The sequence below is a fragment of the Erpetoichthys calabaricus genome, chromosome 1 (genome assembly GCF_900747795.2).
Source record: "Erpetoichthys calabaricus chromosome 1, fErpCal1.3, whole genome shotgun sequence".
In the NCBI taxonomy this organism is placed as follows: Eukaryota; Metazoa; Chordata; class Cladistia; order Polypteriformes; family Polypteridae; genus Erpetoichthys; species Erpetoichthys calabaricus.
Genome location: NC_041394.2, coordinates 45,244,556 through 45,267,866, shown reverse-complemented (window position 1 = coordinate 45,267,866; position 23,311 = coordinate 45,244,556). Strand labels below are relative to the sequence as shown.

The 23,311-nt window shown below is 38.5% G+C and overlaps 1 protein-coding gene across 1 annotated transcript; it reads left to right on the top strand.

Annotated features, from left to right (window-relative positions):
• The first annotated feature begins 1,150 nt into the window (after positions 1-1,150).
• On the top strand, positions 1,151-23,100 carry r3hcc1 (R3H domain and coiled-coil containing 1). The gene is made up of 8 exons (XM_051924200.1): positions 1,151-1,226; positions 2,278-2,388; positions 3,099-3,236; positions 9,637-10,219; positions 11,379-11,551; positions 20,553-20,623; positions 22,355-22,450; positions 22,540-23,100. The coding sequence occupies exons 2-8, from the start codon at positions 2,345-2,347 to the stop codon at positions 22,650-22,652; spliced, it is 1,218 nt and encodes a 405-aa protein (XP_051780160.1). The 5' UTR covers positions 1,151-1,226; positions 2,278-2,344; the 3' UTR covers positions 22,653-23,100.
• Positions 23,101-23,311: the final 211 nt, after the last annotated feature.

The following is a 23,311-nucleotide window of genomic DNA, read 5'->3' as shown; positions in this document are numbered from 1 at the left end:
TCTTAAAATACATTTAAAATATCTTGAAGTCAATGTATTTTCAGATATCTGTAACTCATTTTAAGTTACCCTAATTGCTTTTCCAGAGATCTCTAAATGTTGATTTGTCTTGACATACATCTGAGATATATCTGAAAATGGACAGGAGGCTATTCTGAGATATCTGGAAATGCATTTGAAAAATCTTAAATTATATTGTAGATATTTGAAAATGTTTGGTTCACTTTATTAATCCCAGAGAGGAAATTGTCCTTTCGTGTGAGCTTTGGAGGTCAGAAATGATATTTAGGTATCTTGAAATAGGTTCCTGCTTTTTTATAGATAATCTTAAAATGTATCTGACTGTTTTGAGATATCTGAAATGCATTTTAACAGGTCTCAAATACATCTCCAGATGCTTTCAAGTAACTTCTTGTCTATTTTCAGATGTCTGCAATACAATTGAAGATGTGCTAAAATAACTTCCCGTTCATTTAGAGGGATCTCAAATTTGTTTCGATATTCTGCATTTTGAAATAGGCAACAAGCCCCATTGGAAACAAAAGGATCTTTACAAGAAGAATTTGAAGATATTTTGAAGTCATATACAGTACTGCATATATCAAAAATGCTTACTGACTTATTTTAAGATATCTCAAAATGTAACTACAAATTGGATTTCTATAGCACATGTCCATACAAGGCATGTAGCTCAAAGTGCTGTACATAAAATTAAAGAACAAACTGGAAGAAAAACAACAAATTTGAAATATATGAATAAATAAATGAAATATCAAAAGCAAAAAATTAGAATAAATCAATACATACTTAAATTATATACTGTAAAGGTATATTTGAGATATCTCAAAATACAAATGCAGGAAGTTAAAGATATTTTGAAATGTATTTAAGAACAGTACATCTTTATTTTGAAATCTGTTTGAGATATCTTAAGATGTGCTGTTATCTTGAACTAGACCTTAATTCATTTACGATTTTTTTTTTTTTTTTTAACATTTCCAGATATCTTGAAATGCATTTTGAGATCTCTAAAGTAGTACAGTAACATGCTTTGCTGTAGTAGTTACTTCAACTCTAGGCCAGCAGATGGCGATGTTGAATTTGCCTTTGAGCGTGTTGGGATTTTTCCCAGAGTTCATCGCGCGTTAAGCCTCTCACCAATCAATATTTGTTGACTCGCGGGTTGGAATCCTTTAAGGTGACTCTCGTTGTGTGTTGCTTGTCAGGTAAGTGTGGTTTGTGTTTATAGTGAGGCTTAACAGAACGTGATGGCAGTAGGTTTAAACTCACAGAACGCTGGACTTTAGTTGTCTATTTTATGTGAGGCAAAATAAGAAAGGTAGTTGTTTGTGAAAGTCTAAATAATTCCAGGGTGTAGATGCTCGTGTTTGGTAGTGTGTTTGTGGGTACGACGCTTGATCGTCGTGCCGTGTCTGTGACTACATGCCAACATTTTATGTATCGCTGGGAGCTGAAGCCCCACCTACAGGGGGCACCAACCATAGTTAAGCCTGATTAAAAATGTGGTTACTGCATTCGGCATTTTGATTGCAGATGTGTTTTGTCCGGCCAAAAGTGGGAGCACTAGTTGAATTCTTGTCAATCTGACACATCCTCTCAGCTCTAGCAAGGCTTCCACTGTTAACTGCTGCTTTGCACCTACTCCGGCTCCAGATTACTGTTTTCTTGTCGAAAATAAATGAACAATTCATCTGTTTGTAATAATTCCCTTTATGGAGCGAGACAAAAACATTTTATTAAATAAAGCATGGCTTCTAGGACACTGTATTGCATGTTAAGCAAGTTCTTAACAGAATCCATACTGATATTACTTCACAGTTTAGTAGATTGAGTGTAGTCCAGCACGTGTCTAGTTAGAAACAAGTTATTGAGATTCTGTTATACTGTAGCGCCAGTGCCGATATGGGTGCATGTGTGAATCTTTTTGCGCCTTAGATGGCAACATTACTTGTGCCGCTATCCTTAAAAACACCGTTCTCCTGGAAGTCTGTTTGCGACATGACAGGCTTTATAGGCGCATCTTCCACGGTGTTTGAAGCTCCTCATGGTAATGCCAGCTCATACTATGGACTCCTCATCCCTGGCTGGCGCATTTTGTCAGTGCCATTACAATACTGTATTGTTTTGCGTATTAGAATACATTAAAAATGGATGAAGCTGCACTAGTGCGTTTTGGTATCCCCATACATGCTAATATGTGGTTGTGATTTTTTTTTTTCTATTTTTTGTTGAATTTCTTTTCCTGTTTTGAACCAGGCTGGCGTGTGTTGATCTAGACGGTGTATATCTTCCCAGGAAAGAAAATGAATTTATCCATAAAATTATGGAAGATCTGGACAACTTCCTGCAGGAAGAAGACCAAAAAAAGTTAAGTTGTTGCTTGTATAGAACAACTTCATTGTTGCCAGTTTTTATGGCTTTTGTTTTAAAATCACTCTTTGTTATAGACCCAATGGTCTGTAGAGACAACTATAAGTTGTATGTTCAAGCAAATCCTCATGTTTCATCTTTGGGTTGTGGAAGCTAGTTAAGTGGAAATGTGTATAAAGACCAATTGTCAATTGATAATTGAATTGTTAATTGGCAATTGTCTGTATAACATAAACTTTTCATTTTACCCCTCTGTATACTCTTAAGTTTGATTGGTTATTTTGGGTAAAATATGCTTCATTATAAGCACCAAGAAAAACATAAGGTAGTTGTAGATGAACAATACATCATTGCTCATGTTATTCTTTTGTTTTTAAGTTTGATGCTTAATCCAGAAATTAACTTTTTTATTTAGATACACAGATGCACACAGGCTTGTCCAGCTTTTGACTGGGTAATAAGACAGACTGCACCACAGTACTCACGTTTATTTTACAAAAGCCTAGGCATGTAATATAAAATTACCATTATGATGTTTAAGCTCACTTTGAATTTCCTGGTCTGAACACTGCAAACATTCTGTTGTATCCTGATGTGCTTTCATTTTATCATTAGTGTTTTTCATTTTTCATTATTGTAACCTTTATTATGTGGTGGTTTATGGAGTGTATGCATACTTTAACTTGTAATGTTGAATTATTTTCTAGAGTTCTGCTGTTTCCCCCACTTCCAAGCCGCCTACGTTATCTCATCCACCGAACCACTGAAAAATACGAACCTCTAAGTACTTTTTCCATTGGGTCAGACAGAAGTCGTAGAACAGTTGTTTGTCATTCTGGAATTAGGTGAGTTTTGGTTTTTTTTTGTGTTCTTTATTATTTTGTATGATACAGATTAATTTCTGTACATTTTCGTAATGTTCAATTTTAAACAGCAACTCTGCGTTGTCCTGTGTTGGTTTTATTTGATAACTTTAATCCATAAAGAGATTATTTTTTATCTCTACACTGCTTTTTTTCTATTTTTTTTTTTTTTGTAAACCGCACAATGCAAAACCCAACTGATATCTAATTTCTTTTTAATATGCTTATGCAAAATGGAGGGCCAGCTAAGTGAAGTAGAGGCAAGGAAAAATGTGCTATCCTGGTGGCTTAGGAAGTGGAATAAGCAATAAAAGGAAACTGATTGAGTGGCGTAGCGGAAGATGCACTCAAAATGTTCAGGAGTAGAAAATCGCACTGTGCCTGAAATAAAAAAAGAAGTGGTGAGGCATCATAGTCGCAGTCCATCGTCAGAATGTGAACACCACTGGAGGAGGTAGCAAACTCCCAGGGCTCACACCGTTTGAGCAGCAAGTTGCTGCAGTTATTGGTGACACACTTGTTACTGGCATTTTACCAGCAGGGGAGGGAGATTCTGACATCACCTCAGCTGACAGTGAGTTGTAATTTCTTTTTTGCTTACCATTATCCATACTTTTGGAAAAAAATAAAAAAAAAATTGTACATGTAATAAGACAAACAACCAAGCAGCAGATGCAGTATTAATTGCTGTTTATTCAGTTCCAGACAATATCACAAAACCTGACTCCCATGCTGAGGACATGGCTCCAGACAGTGATGGTGCTCTTTTTGTGCCAACCACATCTTCGAGCGCTGGCTGCTCACACACCCCTGCCTCGGAAACCTCTGGGCGATCATCTGGCCGTGTTGTGATGGATGCTGTTCTTTAATCACAAAGTGCATTAGTGGGTGCTGAGAGAGGTGTAGCCAAAGAACTATGGAATATAAAGGCAGTACTGTATGATATTAGCTAAGTTTCCATCCAGTTTTTTGCGACGTTTTGTTATCGACAAACAGAATATACGTAAAAAAAATGTGCGAAGTTTGCTGTCTCCAGCCTGTTTCCATCCAACTGGCTTTTTATCGATAAAATGGTGTGCGTGATGACGTCATCCCCCCCAAAACGAACTGTTGCATAAGTTTTGTTGTATCGCGAAAAAAATCTGCCCTTGATCCGTTTCCATACATAATTTTGTGTATGTCGCAAATTATCTACCTTTTGTTTTCCACGTTACACCCTCTCCACTAAACAAAGAAACAAAGAAATGGAGAGATTATTCAGACAGTTTTTTGAAATTTGCCAGCTTACTGTTATTTCAGTTTCACAAATAATTGGAATTTTACATAATATCCGAAGACGACAGCAGAATGAAGCAGTTGCTTATCTGATAGCCCTAGAGCTTGAAGAAAGTACCCCAGTGCGACGAAACCCACGGGTATGGGAGAGACGACGGAATAAGACCTTCTGGGAGGAGGTGGTGGAGAGACACTTCATAGAAAATCTCTGGCAGCAAAATTTTAGAATGACACGGCCGATATTTGAGATGTTGTGTGGATTCATCAGTCCTGATGTTGCGCCCATCATAGGTTGCCACCGACCACCGGTTCCAACCCAAAAGCAGATTGCCATCGCCCTTTACAAGCTGGCAACCTGCGCCAAGTATAGAGTAGTTGGAGAAACTTTCGGGGTTAGTAAAACTACCATCCATCGATGTGTATATGCTGTGTGCACCGCTATTAAAGAAAAATTAATGTGGCGTTATATCAGACTTCCGACTGTAGCGGAGGCCAATGAAATTGCATACCATTCATACACGTGATGAAAATGTGACACATTTATTTGCGTTAAAGCCCTTTTTTCCGACAAAAAGTGTTTCCAATGTAGTTTTTGCGACATCTGAAGTATCGATATGGAATTTACGCGCTAAAGTTAAACGGAAAAATATTATGTCGACATGTACAACATTTTATCGATAATTAGCATTTCCATCAGCTATATCGGTAAAATAATTTGAAGCGCTAAATATTTTTTTGCAAAAACTCCTTGGATGGAAACCTGGTTATTGACCACAAATTAAATGAATTTGTGGAAAAAAATTACGCATCTGCTTACCTGTTTTTATATTTTGTTAATTACATCCAATTAACGTTGTAATGCTGTCCGATGTGGCTGATTATTTGGTGGTTTAGGGTCAGGTTCATCATAACATATCTCTTCAGGTATGGGCAAGCCACGATTGTGTGCCATATTATGTAGAATGCTACATGCTTGTTTACTGTGGACTATACAGCAGCACTCCACCTTATCTAGGTAGTGCCAATAGCCCTTAAGCTGGCATATAGTACGTTCTACCACCACCTGAGAGTGGAGGTCATTATAACATTGTTCTTGTTCAGTCAGTGGGTTGGCAAGTAGGGTGAGAAGCCACGTCTTCAGCAGGTACCAACTGTCACCTAAGTAATTGTGTTATATGGTTACATTGTACAGAAAACATACCGTTTTGACCAAAGGGGTAATATTAAATATCTTTTCTTACTGAGAAGCCAGCCATCATGCACAGCACCATTTTCAACTTTGTTCCACAAACTACTAATACTCGGGATGAATGAATCATTAATTGAGCCAGGCCATCTCGTGACGTTAGTGAGGTGCATTTTCACATCACAGATGATTTGCATAGTAATAGAGTGAGCATGCTTTCTATTTACATAAACAAACTCATTCTGTGAAGGTGCCTTTATATGGCGCCAATGTGTGTGCAGTTGACTGCTTTGATTACATTGGGAAAACTGGACATTACTGAAAATTGTACTTTGATGTTTGCCTGTTCAACCACAGTGTACGGAAATCTTATATATCTGCTTGACAAGCAGAGAATACCATCCCATACAGCTTCAATGGCATGACTCAGTGATGACTGAGAAATACCTGATTATTCAGCCAGTTCATGCTGAAAGCTCCTTTGGATAAAAACCTGAGAGTGAACAGAACTTTCAAAGGAGCAGGTAGAGTAAAATTCCTCACAGTTTGCCTTTGTAAAGCCAGCCCCAGTTCAGCTCCAAGAAGATGGTTCTTGGAAATCTAAACCGACTTAGAAGCCTTTCATCATCTTGTGCCAAGAATTCAGTATTGTCTCTGAATACATGTTCTCTTCTAATACTTCCATTTGCGATGTCCTCTAACAACGCTAAAGCAGCCATGATAGTGGAATAGTGTGGCCATTCTGTGCACCATTATATTGTTACAGATTGATTACAATCAAGGTGCTCTAAATTTATAAATGATATGCGGTTAATTTCAATGTATTTGATAAAGCCCACTTTGTGGGTGTGAATCTATAAAAGAAAAGAAAGGGAAACCACACAAGGATAGTAGCGTTGCTTTGACCAGGGCTGTGGAGTCGGTAGATAAATCCTTTGACTCCAGCTTCTGAATCCGATCCTGACTCTGACTCCTCTGTATTTAATATGCTAATGTATTTTCCATGTTGATTGAATGAAGGCAACATACACGTCATTTAACCACCGAACTACTGGCTAGGAAGCTGACTCTCTACCGTATTGGCCAGTTTAAACAAAAGACATGAACCCCTGAACACACATCAGGCCATAGCACACACCTACATCATTATACTTGTTTACACTTAAAAGAACTTGTTAAAAACATTATATCTGAAATAAAATGAGAACACTTTTTCTAATGTACCATAATCCAGATTACAATATGTGAATGTCAGGTTGTATAATAGCTCAGCTGAACTTCACAGTAGTAGAAACACAATATGCACTGGGCTTTATTCTTACATCAGTGAAGTACTTAATTATGATTGTTGTTTGTGAAATGGACCATTTGAACTTGCTGTATTTTTTTTTTTTCATTATAATTTAAATTTATTAGGAGTTGGACTCGGTCCTCTGACCCCGACTCCAGGTACCCAAAATTGTCTCCGACTCCACAGCCCTGGCTTTGACACTGGGTGCTGCCAGTTAGCAAATCCAAGCAGAAACTGTGTGCATAAGGGGGAGTGCTAGCATGAGAATGTATGTGGCTTTACGCCAAGTTTAGTTTTTATACATTTTTGTACGTATGCACCATTTATACATGAGGCCCAAGGAGTCCAATAAAAACAGAAGCTGGTTGGAACAAAAACCTGGATCCCCAGGGCCGCGTTTGAGAACCCCTGGTCTACAGGATATGCAGTAGTACCGTGACAAACAGCTCTTCATTACATAAGACCTACTGTAGTGAAAAGAACAGGGGTGACAGAGAAATGTGGAATGATTTACTTCTGGACAGTTATGATGCTTGAAAATAAAACATCATTTTTTTAATATTCTGCTATTTTAAAGTTGTTAAATTAGGACTATGATGGATTAAATTGATATTCTTTTCTGTTTCTAACACATAGGTTTGAACAGAAAAACATGAAGACATTTTAGATGAGTGAAATGTTGCAAAATTTCATTTTACTGTTCTTATGCTTAAGGTACTGATATGAATCTTGACGCATATCACAACATCATGTAAATTGTCAAGTTACTACACCCAGAGTAAAATATTTGCGATCAAAGCCAGAAAATTGCTTGATTAATGAAGTTCAGTCATTTTGTTCAGTTTTTCTTTAAAACATTATCCATTTGAAAAGTGTTTACAGATAAGGTGGATGCCAGAAAAACACAACTTTTCTCCATCCAAGCTAATGAGGAAGCTTTTCAGATTGGTTAACACCATATACAGCTGGGCAATTCACTTCATTGCTGCTGTTTACTACCAGTTAACGGAATGTTGTACTTAAGGTAGGAGAGGTATTCTGGTGAAAATAATGTTTGTGTAGCTTTTGGAAACTGTACTCGCCTTTCTATCCCTTACTGCTTTGTATTTCATACTGTTTTTTTCTTTCTCATGAAAGGTGCTTTTTACATCACAAATGTCTATTGTTACAAATTAGTAAAGCATAAGGCCATTACTAGAAAAATAGAAATGGAATGCTTATGTAAGTGGAGGCCAATGGACAAAGTGAAATGTATGTTTAAAGTTGACTATCCAGTGATTTTCTAAATGTATTAATTCTGACAGGCTCTGACTCTCTGCAAACCTCTATCTCAGCATTATTGAAAACAAGGCATGTATTGGATTTGGATAAGACAACAGTCCATTGCAGGGTGCACTTGTTCATGCTAATCAACTTAAACTGGATATCTCTGATGTACAATATACACTAAGAGATTTTGAGTCTTGAGGTGTGAACCATCAGCACTAACCAATGTTCCATTGTGCTGCTGTAGATGTTAAAAAGAATAAAATAGATGCCAGGTATTGGTTTATGCCAAGGTTCTTAACAAGAATGAAGGGGCATAATGGGAAGTTGAATTAACTATTACATGAACAAATGAAAAGACTTTTCAAACACAATTTTAAATGTAATACCATTATGCTGAGATGGAGATCCAATTGGTAGTTTATAGTGCCACCTTAGTGCGCTTTAGTTCTTGGTTTGTTAATAGTTTGTGAATAGAAGATTATAAGCTTATTTAGCTAAATTATGTTTTCTTGCTTAAATGCTTTATAATACAGATGGTCATATTTTAGTCTGAGCTTGCTGTATTTGTTCTATATTTTAACAACTAGCTGTATTCAGTGAAAAATGAGACAAATATTCTCACTCTCTTAATCTTAATACAGTACTCTTCAATACACCAGACAACCAATAATAAACATCATGACTTAGATTCATTTTATGTCTATCGACATGTTGCAACACAGAGGTTTTTACTGTATTTCCTGGAATACTGTAAAATGTGTATTTTGTCTGACATATTTTAGTAAGAGTTTTTGTAATAGGTCAAGTCTAGTTACATATCTTGTTTTAATATGAAGTTGAATTATGATCTCAATTCCCCTGCAATGTTTATATGTAGCTGAAAGTCAATAGCATAATGTCATTTTTGCTTTGCACTTTTAGTTTTTCTGTCATATTTTAAACCAGAAGATCTCCTCCATTTAGACACCATGTTTTTTTTAAAACATAAGCACCTCTTCCAAACTTTGTCTCAGTCCAGATGTCAGGAGTTGAAAGAATAAAGACTACCATAAACTGCTGTACATCTTCTCAGTCTAATCCTGGGTAGGGTCCAGGCATAATTAAATAACAGTTCTTTATACTTTTCTATGCAAATTTACTTGAAGCACTTCTGTGTTACCTTGAATTACAGAAAATTAATGTTATTGTTGTCAATCCATGTTAACGTCAGTGATGTTAATTTCTGCTTTGACACAATAACTGCACATATTGGCAAATAGCAGTACATTTAATTACCATAGGGGAGCTTGCATATCTAATAAAAACTTTTTTCTTTTTTTTTTTTTTGTTTGGCTGACTCCCCTTCTTTCTCATTTTAATAGATTGCCTATTGAAACTGAATGTGATGAAAGTGATATCTGTAGTAGCACTGGTGCGGAGATGCAGTTTGGAAAGAAAAAATACATGTTTAAGAGTACACCCAAGAAGAGCCAGCCAGACATAGCCTTATCTGTTTCAAGAGGGAAAGAAGAAGAATCCTTCCAAGCAGCAAATTGTGAGAAAGACAGCATTCCAGACACAGACATAAAGCCTTGTGTTTTTACTTCATCTTCCAACCAAAATCCATCTGAAGTGCACATTTTATCTAACTTAATTCCAGAATCACATTCAGACTCGGCAGATTATCTACAGCATATCGAAACTTGGAAAGAAAACTTTCAGTTTAGGGATGTACCAGTCTGTATTCAAGATGTTGTTGCTGATAGCAAAGATGTAAGTTACGTACCGAAAGATCCAGGCATACTTGAAAGACAGGACAGCAGTTATGAATTAGAAACTGGGAATCTGTTAACTTCAATGACTCTACAAGACCAACAGGAAGAAAGTCTTGCAGTGAGTAGCTCTGTGGAACAAAGGAAAACAAATCGTGCAGAAGAAGATTTGGAAGAAAATTTATTAAAAGAGGTTCAAACATTTTAATTCTAATCCTATATATTATTGGTAATAGATTTCTTTAATTTTTTCCAATTTGGGTTGTCGTATTTGAAAATAAAATATCATAGCTCATTTATTTCAGTCCCATCCTCTTCGTATCCCTCTCTCTGTCTCTCTCAAGTAGGAATTGTAGTTGCAGTGTGTGTTTATTTATTTATTTTTGGATGTGTTCTAGATCATGCATTGCCTTTATATTAATAAGGAGCATCTAGTATCCCAGTAGCCTACAGTGCATCTTTGGACTTAAAAAGAATATACAGCCCACTGATTGTTTAAGAGGAGAAATCCCATAAAATATTTATAGATATTCACTTGCTCTATGAAATAATATATTACCTTTTTTGTGTGTGAATGAGAAGATTTCAAAGTCTAAGATAGCTGTGCTAAAAACAATTCAATATAGATTGTTAGCCTGGCATGTTTACTACTGACAGAACAGGAATACTTATCTTTAATAAGATTTTTCAGATTGTTTTGTTTCAGTTATATTTACCTTATGTCACACGTAAAGAAGGAATAGGGACAGCAATAAAACAGGGAACTGGACAGAACAATGCAGTATGTTACAACCTATAAAATATTTCCACCAAAACAGCACTAAGGAAAAATTAGCATTATCTAGCAAGTAGTTCAGTTCTAAATTATGTAGTTTGCTTAGAATGAAACAGATTCAACTTTGTTCCTGCAAATAACCGATATACACTGTATTTTGAAAAATCTCTTGTCATAAAAATAGTTCGTGTTTTTTTTGTTTTTTTTTTGACTTGCTGAACCAGTACAACAAAATCAGAAAATAATGTATAGTTAACCAAGACACATTAACGCTACAATTTATCCTGGCTGGTCTTAGTGTATGCACTACCAGCAGATGCAAGCAGTTTTGTGTATTTTTCCTAATTTCTTAGACTTAAATAAAAGATGTAAAAATGTTCTTCTGTGTTCAGTGTTCATGTATTTATTTGCTTTTTTCCCTTTGTGTTACAATATACAGAAAGCTATGCAATTTGTGTTTTAAATGCTAAATAAGGCTTTGTTTAATTAAAAAAGCCCATTTTGCAGCCAACATTAATCATGACATTTTTCTTCATCTTTTGTTTTTGATGTGTATTTGTTTCTGTTTGTAATGTAGATCAGAACTTATCTAAATGAAAATGAAATCTCTATCACAAATTCCCAGTGTGATTATTCTGCATACAATTATGTGGCAACTAATGATGAAGAATTTGACCACATTATAGAAGTTTATGGCTTTCCAGCACATCTGAAAAATGAAGATATTTATGATGCCTTTGCTGCCTTCAGGTATGTCTCTTCTAACTGATAGTGACTTTCTTCTACTTTGTATTGTTTTATAACATTTTCTAAAACACCCTAATACTTCTGGTTGAATGCAAACATCCTCACTAAGATGTGGCTCATTGTCCAATTGTAGAAGACTTGCATATAAATGGAAACCTCCTTTACTTTCTTTTTCTGTCCTTCCATAAAATTTGTAACCATCTTTGTTATACTCATTCCCATCTTTGTTATTTAGCCAGGTTTTTGTTATTGCTATACAGTAATCCCTCCTCCATCGCGGGGATTGCGTTCCAGAGCCACCCGCGAAATAAGAAAATCCGCGAAGTAGAAACCATATGTTTATATGGTTATTTTTATATTGTCATGCTTGGGTCACAGATTTGCGCAGAAACACAGGAGGTTGTAGAGAGACAGGAACGTTATTCAAACACTGCAAACAAACATTTGTCTCTTTTTCAAAAGTTTAAACTGTGCTTCATGACAAGACAGAGATGACAGTTCCGTCTCACAATTAAAAGAATGCAAACATATTTTCCTCTTCAAAGGAGTGCGCGTCAGGAGCACAGTCTGTCAGAAAGACAGAGGAAAGCAAACAAATCAATAGGGCTGTTTGCTTTTAAGTATGCGAAGCACCGCGGCACAAAGCTGTTGAAGGTGGCAGCTCACACCCCCTCCGTCAGGAGCAGGGAGAGAGAGATAGAGAGAGACAGAGTTTGTTTTTCAATCAAAAATCAATACGTGCCCTTCGAGCTTTTAAGTATGCGAAGCACTGTGCAGCATGTCGTTTCAGGAAGCAGCACCACAAAAGATAGCAACGTGAAGATAATCTTTCAGCATTTTTAGACGAGCGTCCGTATCGTCTAGGTGTGCGAACAGCCCCCCTGCTCAATCCCCCTACGTCAGGATCAGAGAAAGTCAGCGCAAGAGAGACAGAAAAGTAAGCCGGGTAGCTTCTCAGCCATCTGCCAATAGCGTCCCTTGTATGAAATCAACTGGGCAAACCAACTGAGGAAGCATGTACCAGAAATTAAAAGACCCATTGTCCGCAGAAATCCGCGAACCAGCAAAAAATCCGCGATATATATTTAAATATGCTTACATATAAAATCCGCGATGGAGTGAAGCCGCGAAGCGCAATATAGCGAGGGATTACTGTAATATCATAATTATGCTCCGCCACATACAAGTCCAACTTGCTTTTTATTTTTGATACTCCTAGCATTCAAAAAAGCAGTTTTTAATGCATTGCTTATTTTGCTTTGACACTTTAACTTTGGGCTAGAATTTAAGTTAATATGCATATTTGTTTTTACAAGACTGTTTGTGCCTTCATGTGAGATTCCAAACCTGGCCTGTGCTAAGCTCCCTGCAACTCCCTAGTTTTAAATAATCCTCAGGTTACCTTCACGTATAACTTCCCAAAACATTGTTGCCCCTCTGGTTCAAATATAACCTAACACGGTGAAACAGATCTCGTCTGTTCCAAAAGGAGTCATAATGCCATATACAGAAAACCTATACCCTTCTATACTACACAGAGATTTCAGCAATGTGTTTAAGCCTTTTCATCTCCTTGGTAGTAATTAGTGAACAGGTAATAGTGAAATGTGAACTTTGTTGCCTGGCAAATAGAAGAAAAGCATCTGGTAAGATGGTAGGATGTAGATCTTTAGAAAGCATTTCATAGGGGTTCACAAGAGGAGATGAGGTAGGCATTGGGGAAAATTAGGTGTGGATGAATGATTAGTGTGTTTGTTGATGACAGAGGAAGCATGAAGGTAGTCAGTACAGCATATTGGCATAGTGAAAGTTTTGATGTAAATATGAGGCTATACCATAGATCTGTTCTGAGTCTGTTGGTTTTCAGTGTAAAAAGTTACATGATAAGTCAAGTCAAGTTGGGGAGCATGCACTGGTACAGTGTGTTGCCGCACCCACTATCCGACGAAACAACTCGGGATCCCGGTTTGCAACCCCCCTGGCAGACACGCGGTCCACTTCCACCCTCTGGAAATGACCCTCTATCTGCCACAGCCAGATGTTACGTGGGCCACCCCTTGGCCTGGTCCAGCCACTCGGGTACCCAACAATGAGGATCTTACGAGCTGGATCTCCCTCTGGGAAACGTGCCACATGGCCGTAGTGCCGTAACTGATGCTCCCTCACAACACAGGTAATGTGCCTCATTCGGGACACCATGAGCAACCGCTCATTTGACACAAAGTCAAACCAACAGTACCCAAGGATTTTCCGCAGAGACACAGTACCAAAGGAGTCCAGTCTTCGTCTCAGGTCACTGGATAGCGTCCATGTCTCGCAACCATATAGCAAGACAGGGAACACCACGACTCTAAAGACTTGGACCTTCGCCCTATTGCATAGATATCTGGAGCGCCACACACCCCTTTCCAGCAACCTCATGACCCCCCATGCTCTCCTAATCCGTCTACTGACTTCATAGGAATTGTCCGCAAAGATCACAGCATTGTCAGCAAAGTCAAAAACCGTGAATCTTTCTTCACCAACAGATGCCCCACAGCCGCTAGACCCCATGACCTAATAGGGATAGATTTTAAAACCTATTTATTCAGGTAAACTTTCTACCTAGCTAGTTACTGCCAATTATATATCCTTTATCATGTTAGGTCATGGGGTCCAGCGGCTGTGGGGCATCTGTTGGTGAAGAAAGATTCACAGATTTTGACTTGGCTGACGATGCTGTGATCTTCATGGAGTCAATGTAGGCTGTGATTGGGGCTCTCAAGAGACTAAGCGAGGAGTCTGAGTGTCTGTGCTTGTGAGTGTCCTGGATGAAAACCAAGATGCAGGCCTTTAATGACATCTTGGGCACAGCCATCAGCAGTCTGACCAGAGGGGGCTGGGCGGTCTCATGGTCTGGAATCCCTGCAGATTTTATTATTTTTCTCCAGCCGTCTGGAGTTTTTTTGTTTTTTCTGTTCTCCCTGGCCATCGGAACTTACTCTTATTCTATGTTAATTAGTGTTGTCTTATTTTAATTCTTTGTCTTTTTTGTGCTGTATAAATAAATGTTGTTGTCTGCGGAGAGAGTATCAACCTTGTCGAGAGGTTTACTTACCTTGGCAGTGACATTCATGTCTCTGGTGAGTCTTCCTTTGAAGTCAGTAGACGGATTGGGAGAGCATGGGGGGGTCATGAGGTCGCTGGAAAGGGGTGTGTGGAGCTCCCAATATCTAAAGACTTGGACCTTCGTCCTTTTGCATAGAGGCCTGGTGCTTCTTGTCTTGCTATTTGGTTGCGAAACATGGGCGCTATAATGGAGAGAAGAAAGGTTGATATATTGTGCGTGCAAAAGACGAAATGGAAGGGGAGTAAGGCCAGGTGGATCGGAGGTGGATTCATATTGTTCTGTCATGGTGTGGATGGGAGGAGAAATGGGGTAGGAGTTATTTTGAAGGAACAGTATTTCAAGAGCGTTTTGGAGGTGAAAAGAGTGTCAGGCAGAGTAATGATTATGAAGCTGTAAATTGGAGGTGTGATGATGAATGTTGTTGGTGCATATGCACCGCAAGTGTGCAATGGATGAGAAAGAAGATTTTTGGAGTGAGTTGGATGAAGTGATGAACAGTGTACCCAAGGGACAGAAAGTGGTGATTGGAGCGGATTTCAATGGGCATGTTGGTGAAGGGAACAGTGGAGATGAGGAGGTGATGGGTAGGTATGGTTTCAAGGAGAGGAATGAAGAAGGTCAGAGGATAGTGGATTTTGCCAACAGGATGGACATGGCTGTGGTGAATACATATTTTAAGAAGAGGGAGGAACATAGGGTGACGTTCAAGAGTGGAGAAAGATGGACACAGGTAGATTATATTCTATGTAGAAGAGTTGATCTGAAGGAGATTGAAGACTGCAAAGTGGTGGCAGGGGAAAGTGTAGTTAAGCAGCATAGGATGGTGGTCTGTAGGATGATGTTGGAAATCAAGAAGAGGAAGAGAGTGAGGGCGGATCCAAGGATCAAATGGTGGAAGTTGAAAAAGGAAGACAGCAAGGTTGAGTTTAGGGAGGAGGTGAGACAGCCATTGGGTGGCAGTGAAGAGTTACCAGACAGCTGGGAAACTACAGCAGATGTAATACGGGTGACAGCAGAAGGGTGCTTGGCGTGACATCTGGAAAGCGGAAGGAGGAAAAGGAAACCTGGTGGTGGAATGAGGAAATACAGGAGAGTATACAGAGGAAGAGGATGGCAAAGAAGAAGTGGGATAGTCAGAGAGATGCAGAAAGTAGACGAGTACAAGGAGATAAGGCTCAGGGTGAAGAAAGAGGTGGTGAAGGCTAAAGAAAAGGCGTATGATGAGTTGTATGACAAGTTGAACACTAAGGAGGGAGAAAAGGACCTGTACCGATTGGCTACACAAAGGGACCAAGCTGGGAAAGATGTGCAGCAGGTTAGGGTGATATAGGATAAAGATGGAAACGTACTCACAAGCGAGGAGTGTGTGTTGAGCAGATGGAAAGAGTACTTTGAGAGGCTGATGAATGAAGAGAACGAGAGAGAGAGAAGAGGTTGGATGATGTGGAGATAGTGAATCAGGAAGTGCAATGGATTAGCAAGGAGGAAGTATGGACAGCTATGAAAATGATGAAAAATGGAAAGGCCGTTGGTCCAGATGACATACCTACGGAAGCATGGAAGTGTTTAGGAGAAATGGCAGTGGAGTTTTTAACCAGATTGTTTAATGGAATCTTGGAAAGTGAGAGGATACCTGAGGAGTGGAGAAGAAGTGTATTGGTGCCGATATTTAAGAATAAGGGGGATGTGCAGGACTGTAGTAACTAAAGGGGGATAAAACTGATGAGCCACAGCATGAAGTTATGGACAAGAGTAGTGGAAGCTAGGTTAAGAAGTGAGATGATTAGTGAGCAGCAGTATGGTTTCATGCCAAGAAAGAGCACCACAGATGCAATGTTTGCTCTGAGGATGTTGATGGAGAAGTACAGAGAAGCCCAGAAGGAGCTGCATTGCGTCTTTGTGGACCTGGAGGAAGCATATGACGGTCCTTCGAAAGGAGTTGTGGTATTGTATGAGGAAGTCGGGAGTGACAGAGAAGTATGTAAGAGTTGTACAAGATATGTGCGAGGAAAGTGTTTTAGTGGTGAGGTCTGTGGTAGGAGTGATGGATGCATTCAAGTTGGAGGTGGGATTACATCAGAGATCGGCTCTGAGCCCTTTCTTATTTGCAATGGTGATGGACAGGTTGACAGACGAGATTAGACAGGAGTCCCCGTGGACTATGATGTTTGCTGATGACGTTGTGATCTGTAGCGATAGTAGGGAGAAGATTGAGGAGACTCTGGAGAGGTGAAAATATGCTGTAGGGAGGAGAGGAATGAAGGTCAGTAGGAACAAGACAGAATACATGTGTGTAAATGAGAGGGAGGTCAGTGGAATGGTGAGGATGCAGGGAGTAGAGTTGGTGAAGGTGGATGAGTTTAAATACGTGGGATCAACAGTACAGAGTAATGGAGATTGTGAAAGAGAGTGCAGACAGGGTGGAATGGGTGGAGAAGAGTGTCAGGAATAATTTGTGACAGACTGGTTATCAGCAAGAGTGAAAGGGAAGGTCTACAAGACAGTAGTGAGACCAGCTGTGTTATATGGGTTGGAGACGGTGGCACTGACCAGAAAGCAGGAGACAGAGCTGGAGGTGGCAGAGTTAAAGATGCTAAGATTTGCAGTGAGTGTGACGAGGATGGATAGGATTAGAAATGAGGACATTAGAGGGTCAGCTGAAGTTGGACGGTTGGGAGACAAAGTCAGAGATGTGAGATTGCGTTGGTTTGGACATGTGCAGAGGAGAGATGCTGGGTATATTGGGTGAAGGATGCTAAGGATAGAGCTGCCAGGGAAGAGAAAAAGAGGAAGGCCTAAGAGAAGGTTTATGGATGTGGTGAGAGAGGACATGCAGGTGATGGGTGTAACAGAACACGATGTAGAGGACAGGAAGATATGGAAGAAGATGATCTGCTGTTGCAACCCCTAACGGGAGCAGCCGAAAGAAGAAGAAGAAGAAAAATAGATAAATGAATATATGGACATCTGTGCTGTAGAGATTAATGCCAAAAGTAAGGGGCATTGGCATTTCCACTTATGGTCAGATATCCTTCATTTTATAAAATATTTGCAGCTACAGTCTTTTTTTTTTCTTTCCTGGTATTTTATGTTCTTGACCCTAATTTTAGAGATTATTCATCAAAATAATACATCCACACAACAAACACACACAGTTTTACTACAGGTATAACAACTTGAAAAGTGATAGATGTATTCTAATATGTGCTACTGTATATTTTGAAATGCTTGAATGATTCATTTGAAATAAAGCAATATAGAAATGACATTTTATAGAAGTTAATTGAAAAACCACAAATTTGACAAAAATCACTCCTGTGATATGAGAGCTGTATTAATAGTCAACTTGTGACAGATGGTAAAAAGTTGCCACTTGTTCTAATAAAAGACATCTTTTCAGATTTTATAAAAAGAAGCCTAAGTGAAAAAAGGTTCTTACAAATCACATAGAATGTGATGTACGAAATACAAGCTATGATTAGTTCACATATTTTCAACACACCAAATAGCAAATATTGGTCATAGAGCTTACAGATAGTATGACAGATAATCATATTATCGCTTGTGTAATTATAAAAAAGGTTGAGATTGCTAGTGGATTTGCATCATCAGACTACTACAAATAATGTATTTAAACTGTACATTACACGCACAGTTTATAGACTGCACATTGCAGTATAAGCAAAGGGTCCGTGAAGGAGGCTACATAAAGACAGAATAGCTACTAGGGAGGTCATGAATCAGATTTAATTTCTGCAAATATATACTCTACTGTAGCATAGAGTGCAAGCTAAGGCACAGTGGATCTCAAAATGTAGGTGAAAACTCTGAAGGCATTTGGTGATCCCTAGAAATAACTCGCTGAACTGATATTACACATCTATATATTTTTATAATCACAATCTCTTTTACAAGTATACTTGTCACTGTAAAGGTTAGAAACTTGCTGGCAGTCTTTATGCAAAAAAGATTATTTTGATAGGGGCATTGGAACAGTTAAGTTCAATTAGCATAGGTTGGCACTGGCAGAAGAGCGACATTATGCTATAATTTACTAACAGTAAATAGAAATTAAGACAGCCATAATACATAGATTACTGTTGTAACATATAGTGCCTAAATGAGCTCAGTTGACCACACATAGACAACATAACTAGAGAGATTGAATAACGTGCCTGATAAAGAGTACATGTAAACATATGGAGAAACAGAATAATGCTGCAGTAAAATGGTGATGTGGCATGTTAAGATTAAAATGAATGCTTGATAATGATGGCTTGGATATCCTGCTGTGGTGATACATACATCAGGTTGTGATCAAGGTTTTGAATGATAACACATGGAAAAGGAGTGTTTCAGGTAAGCTGATTTGTGTTTTTATTATATAAAATAAAGTTCTGTATTTGATATATTTATTGTTGATTATGGTGGCAGAGAATGATTATGAGTTTCATTTTGGTCAGACATGCAGGAACAATTTTACTGTATTCTGTACATTTGACAATACTTCTATCACTAACACTACAACCTGCTTCATTTTAACTTGTGTTCTGAAAAGGATTTGGCAAGATACAGGCAGGAGAGATATGTTGCTTTGGATTTGTGTAAAATAACAATTTTTTCCCCTCTATAAGGCTGTATATAAAATCTTTTTTTTTTTTTTTGCTGAGTAACGATGTCTTCCTTTGAACCGCACCATACGGGCCAGAGTTGTGAAACGCCAAGACTTTGTTTTGGCAACAAAACCCTGTAACACTTTCTTGGCCATATTGTTGTCTCCCTTACTATTCTCTAACTTTCTTTGTTATCTATTTTATCCATCCATTTTCCAACCCGCTGAATCCGAACACAGGGTCACGGGGGGTCTGCTGGAGCCAGTCCTAGCCAACACAGGGCACAAGGCAGGAACCAATCCCGGGCAGGTTGCCAGCCCACCGCAGGGCACACACATACGCACACCCACACACCAAGCACACACTAGGGCCAATTTAGAATCGCCAATCCACCTAACCTGCATGTCTTTGGACTGTGGGAGGAAACCCATGTAGACACGGGGAGAACATGCAAACTCCACGCAGGGAGGACCCGGGAAGCGAACCCAGGTCCCCAGGTCTCCCAACTGCGAGGCAGCCACCGTGCCCCCTGTTATCTATTTTAATTTCAATTAAACGTTAATCATTCCCAACGTGATTTTCGATACGTCTGAGCGATTGTACAGGATCTGCTGAATTTATCTGGAAATATGTGAATCACCGGGATTTAGCTTGTTGTGATGGTTATTACAATTTTCAAATGGTAAACATTTACTTTTAAAAAATTTTATTTTACATTTATATCAATATTTTAAGTGTTTATAGAACAAAACTATTACTGTAACAAATTTTAATTGCAAGCTAAGCAACATTAATTCTTAATTTATTCATTTGTTTTATTTATTTATTTTATTCTTTTTCCCCCGTTGCCTGTGCTGTCTTAGATTAGGCACTAAATAGATTTTAACTGCACAATTTTTGGACTGAATGATTTTTTGACTGTAGTATGATAGTTTGTGAAGTGCCAGCAAGAGATCTGCTCCACCTAGAATAATTACCCCTCTTTTTTTTTTTTTTTTATTTCACTGTTATTAGTAGTAGACGTTAATTTAACATAACATTGTAAAACCTGCTTAATTCATGGTGCCAGCGGTCTGGGGCCCTCTGCAGTTCTTAAAGTAGATTCAGATTGTCATGCTATGCCTCATTGTTACTATTTTTAATCTAATTTTGTTTATGAAGATAAGTATGAAATATATTAAACAGGTGTACCTACCAGGTCTGTACAGTGCATCCATTTGGATTATGGCAGTAACAGATCTGAAAAAATATCTCTCGATTTATTTTTTTATTTGTGTTACAGCAAGGAGGGACTGAAAATTGAGAGAGTCGACAAGAGCCATGCGCTTGCTGTGTTTTCTAGCAAGACCACAGGTAAAGCGATTCTTAAGCAGGTTCTTCTTTTTTTTTTTTACCTTACATGTGAAAGTGTATGAATTGTTTCACAATGTTTGTATTTGTAATAGTACAAAGTTGTAAATTTACATATTAATTGTATTTGACTATCTCTCCTACCATCCAGCATCTAAAGACGTAGTCCAGTATACAGGGGTACGTCTGTTAGGCTGTCACTTTAATTCCAGTACCAGTTCAGGTATTTGCGATAGTTTGGACTGGACTGTAATGTTCAAAATAAGTCTTTATTTCCACATCTTCACTGAAGAAAGGAACACTGGCGCACTAATCACTGTCCATCTCCCAGAGTTTAAGAAAACAGAAATCTACCCCTGTGACCTTAAGAAGTATCTGCTTATTTTCTTCATTGTAACATGTCTCTCAGCTCTGTTCTTTTTGTTCTGCCTTCTGTCTGAGATTTCATCTCTTTAACCTCGCGATTCTGTTCCTGGAGATGACTGATGTGTGACCATGTATAGCACAAGTTTAGGATCAGACAAGGTGAATGAATAGTTCAGTATTTGTCTCATCAAATCAGAGAATCGTTTTCCTCTTCTCTCTCAATGTGCTTTAATTACCATTTGACAAATTCCAAATTGGCTGTCACAGAATAAGACGCCTGAAATAAACTGATGACAGTATACTGTATATCAAAGCAGTGCCTCACATTTGTTTTGTTTTATAAGCTAGAGCCATCGTCGTCTTGGCACGCAATACCAATCAACACTCTGTGTTGTGTGCTTTTTGTAGCATGCATGATAAGAAAGGGCAAAATATGCACCATAGCCAAGCCACGATGAAACACAACACAGAACGACTTTTTTCTGTAATACATAATAATAATACATTTTATTTATATAGCGCCTTTCCCATGCTGAGTCACAGTTTTTTATTCAGAAGATGATAGAAAGAGAACAACCAAGGGTGTCTGAGTGAGTTAAAGTAATTAGTAACTTCTAGTTTACTTTGTTGCAGTTTATAAGTGAACTTGAAACAAATCGCTGTTGAATCTTCCAAATAACGTTACCAAATATTACTACTTGTGCTGAATTGCAGCAATCTGTGAAACAACAAAACTACTGCATCCCAAGCTAAAATCCCTGTGCACCATTCCACCTTCACCCCACCCAAGCAACCCTAGCACTGACCCCTGTGGAGCACCAGTCTTAACATCGGCCAGTTCTGATGAGGTTCCTCGCACCATCACCCTCTGCTTCCTGTGTCTGAGCCAATTCTGCACCCGCCTACAAACATCACCCTGAACTCCCACTTCTTTTAGTTTGATGCCCAACCTTATCAAATGCTTTCTGAAAGTCAAGATAAATATTATCATCTGCTCCACTTTGATCGTATTCTTTTGTTGCTTCTCACAGAATTCCAGCATATTAGTAAAACATGACCTCTGTCTTCTGAACCCATGCAGACTGTTCAGTAAAACTCCTGCTCTTGCCATTAATTTACCTGTGAATATGTACATATATATGTGTGTGTGTGTGTGTGTGTAAGTGTGTACAGTATATCCTAATGGCTAAACTGCATATAAACGTATAAGAATGTCTGCTAAGTCCTGCTCATTTGATTTTGATCTGAAAAGCTTGCTTCAAGTCCAGGAGAATGTTAGAATGTTCTACTTCTGTGTTTGAAACCCGCCTCCTGGTATACTCTTCACAATGCTGTTGTGTTTATTTATTTATTTTTGCTCCATCTCAGCTCTCCAGGCTTTAAATATTCAACACCCTTTACTGAAGACGCATGTGTTGTCAAAAGCAACCAAACAATCTAAGGGGAAGGCAGTAAATAACAGAGGTATGATTTGTTTTTATACTGCACAATTCTCACTTTTGCAGTCATTTATAAACATGGAGGTTTTTTTATTTTATTTTTTTAACCCCCAGAGTTCTTACAGCCAGTGAAGAGGCGGCCAGTGGCTGATGCATCAGTAGCGAAGAGGCTGGTTGCTAGAGCTTTAGGGTTGCAGAATCCTGTAAAGCAAAACAAGGACCTATAATATAAGGGGTTTGTTTTTAAAAAACATGAAATGGCAATGGTGATTACATAGTTCTCAGTATTATTTGGGGTCCGTTTAGCTTAATTCTAAGCACCACAACTGCACACTCATTTTGCTGAAGTGTCTAACCCTGCTGTAAGCCTGTGTTTGAATGGCGGTGAGGATTTAGCATGTTCTCTCTTGTGGGGGGCTTTATCTGGGTGATCTGGTTTCTTTTAAGGTAATATCCTACTTGTCAGAGCAAATAAAAACATATATTGTGCTAACAGCCATATTCACGTTAGGACTGGTGTAATTCTGAAGTGTGTTTTAGACCCCGACTACTGAGTTAACGTAACTCCACAATGCATCTGCCCACTTGTGCCGCTGCCTTCTCTGCTACATGTAGATTTTCTGCTTCACCAGATGTGACTAGTATAAAATTGTTAAAATAAACAATTTTGCCAAATCTGTGTGTTTTCATTTCCATTTCATTATTCTGGGTACTGTAAGAGCTGCAGAATCAGCTTTTTCAACACCCCTGGATCTGTTGTCTTTGTTTTTTTTGGTATATTTAGTGTTTGGTTTACAGATTTTACCTTCTTCTCTAGTTCTTTCAAGTAGAACCTGGTTCCAGTATATATACTTTTTAATATTGACCGTATTAGTGTCTGTGCATT

Excerpts from the sequence above, each read along its gene's own strand:
- r3hcc1 (XM_051924200.1), top strand. The coding sequence starts at position 2,345 with ATGGAAGATCTGGACAACTTCCTGCAGGAAGAAGACCAAAAAAA. Across the intron at positions 10,220-11,378 it reads AAGAAAATTTATTAAAAGAG|ATCAGAACTTATCTAAATGA; the intron begins GTTCAAACATTT and ends TTTGTAATGTAG. Across the intron at positions 11,552-20,552 it reads GATGCCTTTGCTGCCTTCAG|CAAGGAGGGACTGAAAATTG; the intron begins GTATGTCTCTTC and ends TTTGTGTTACAG.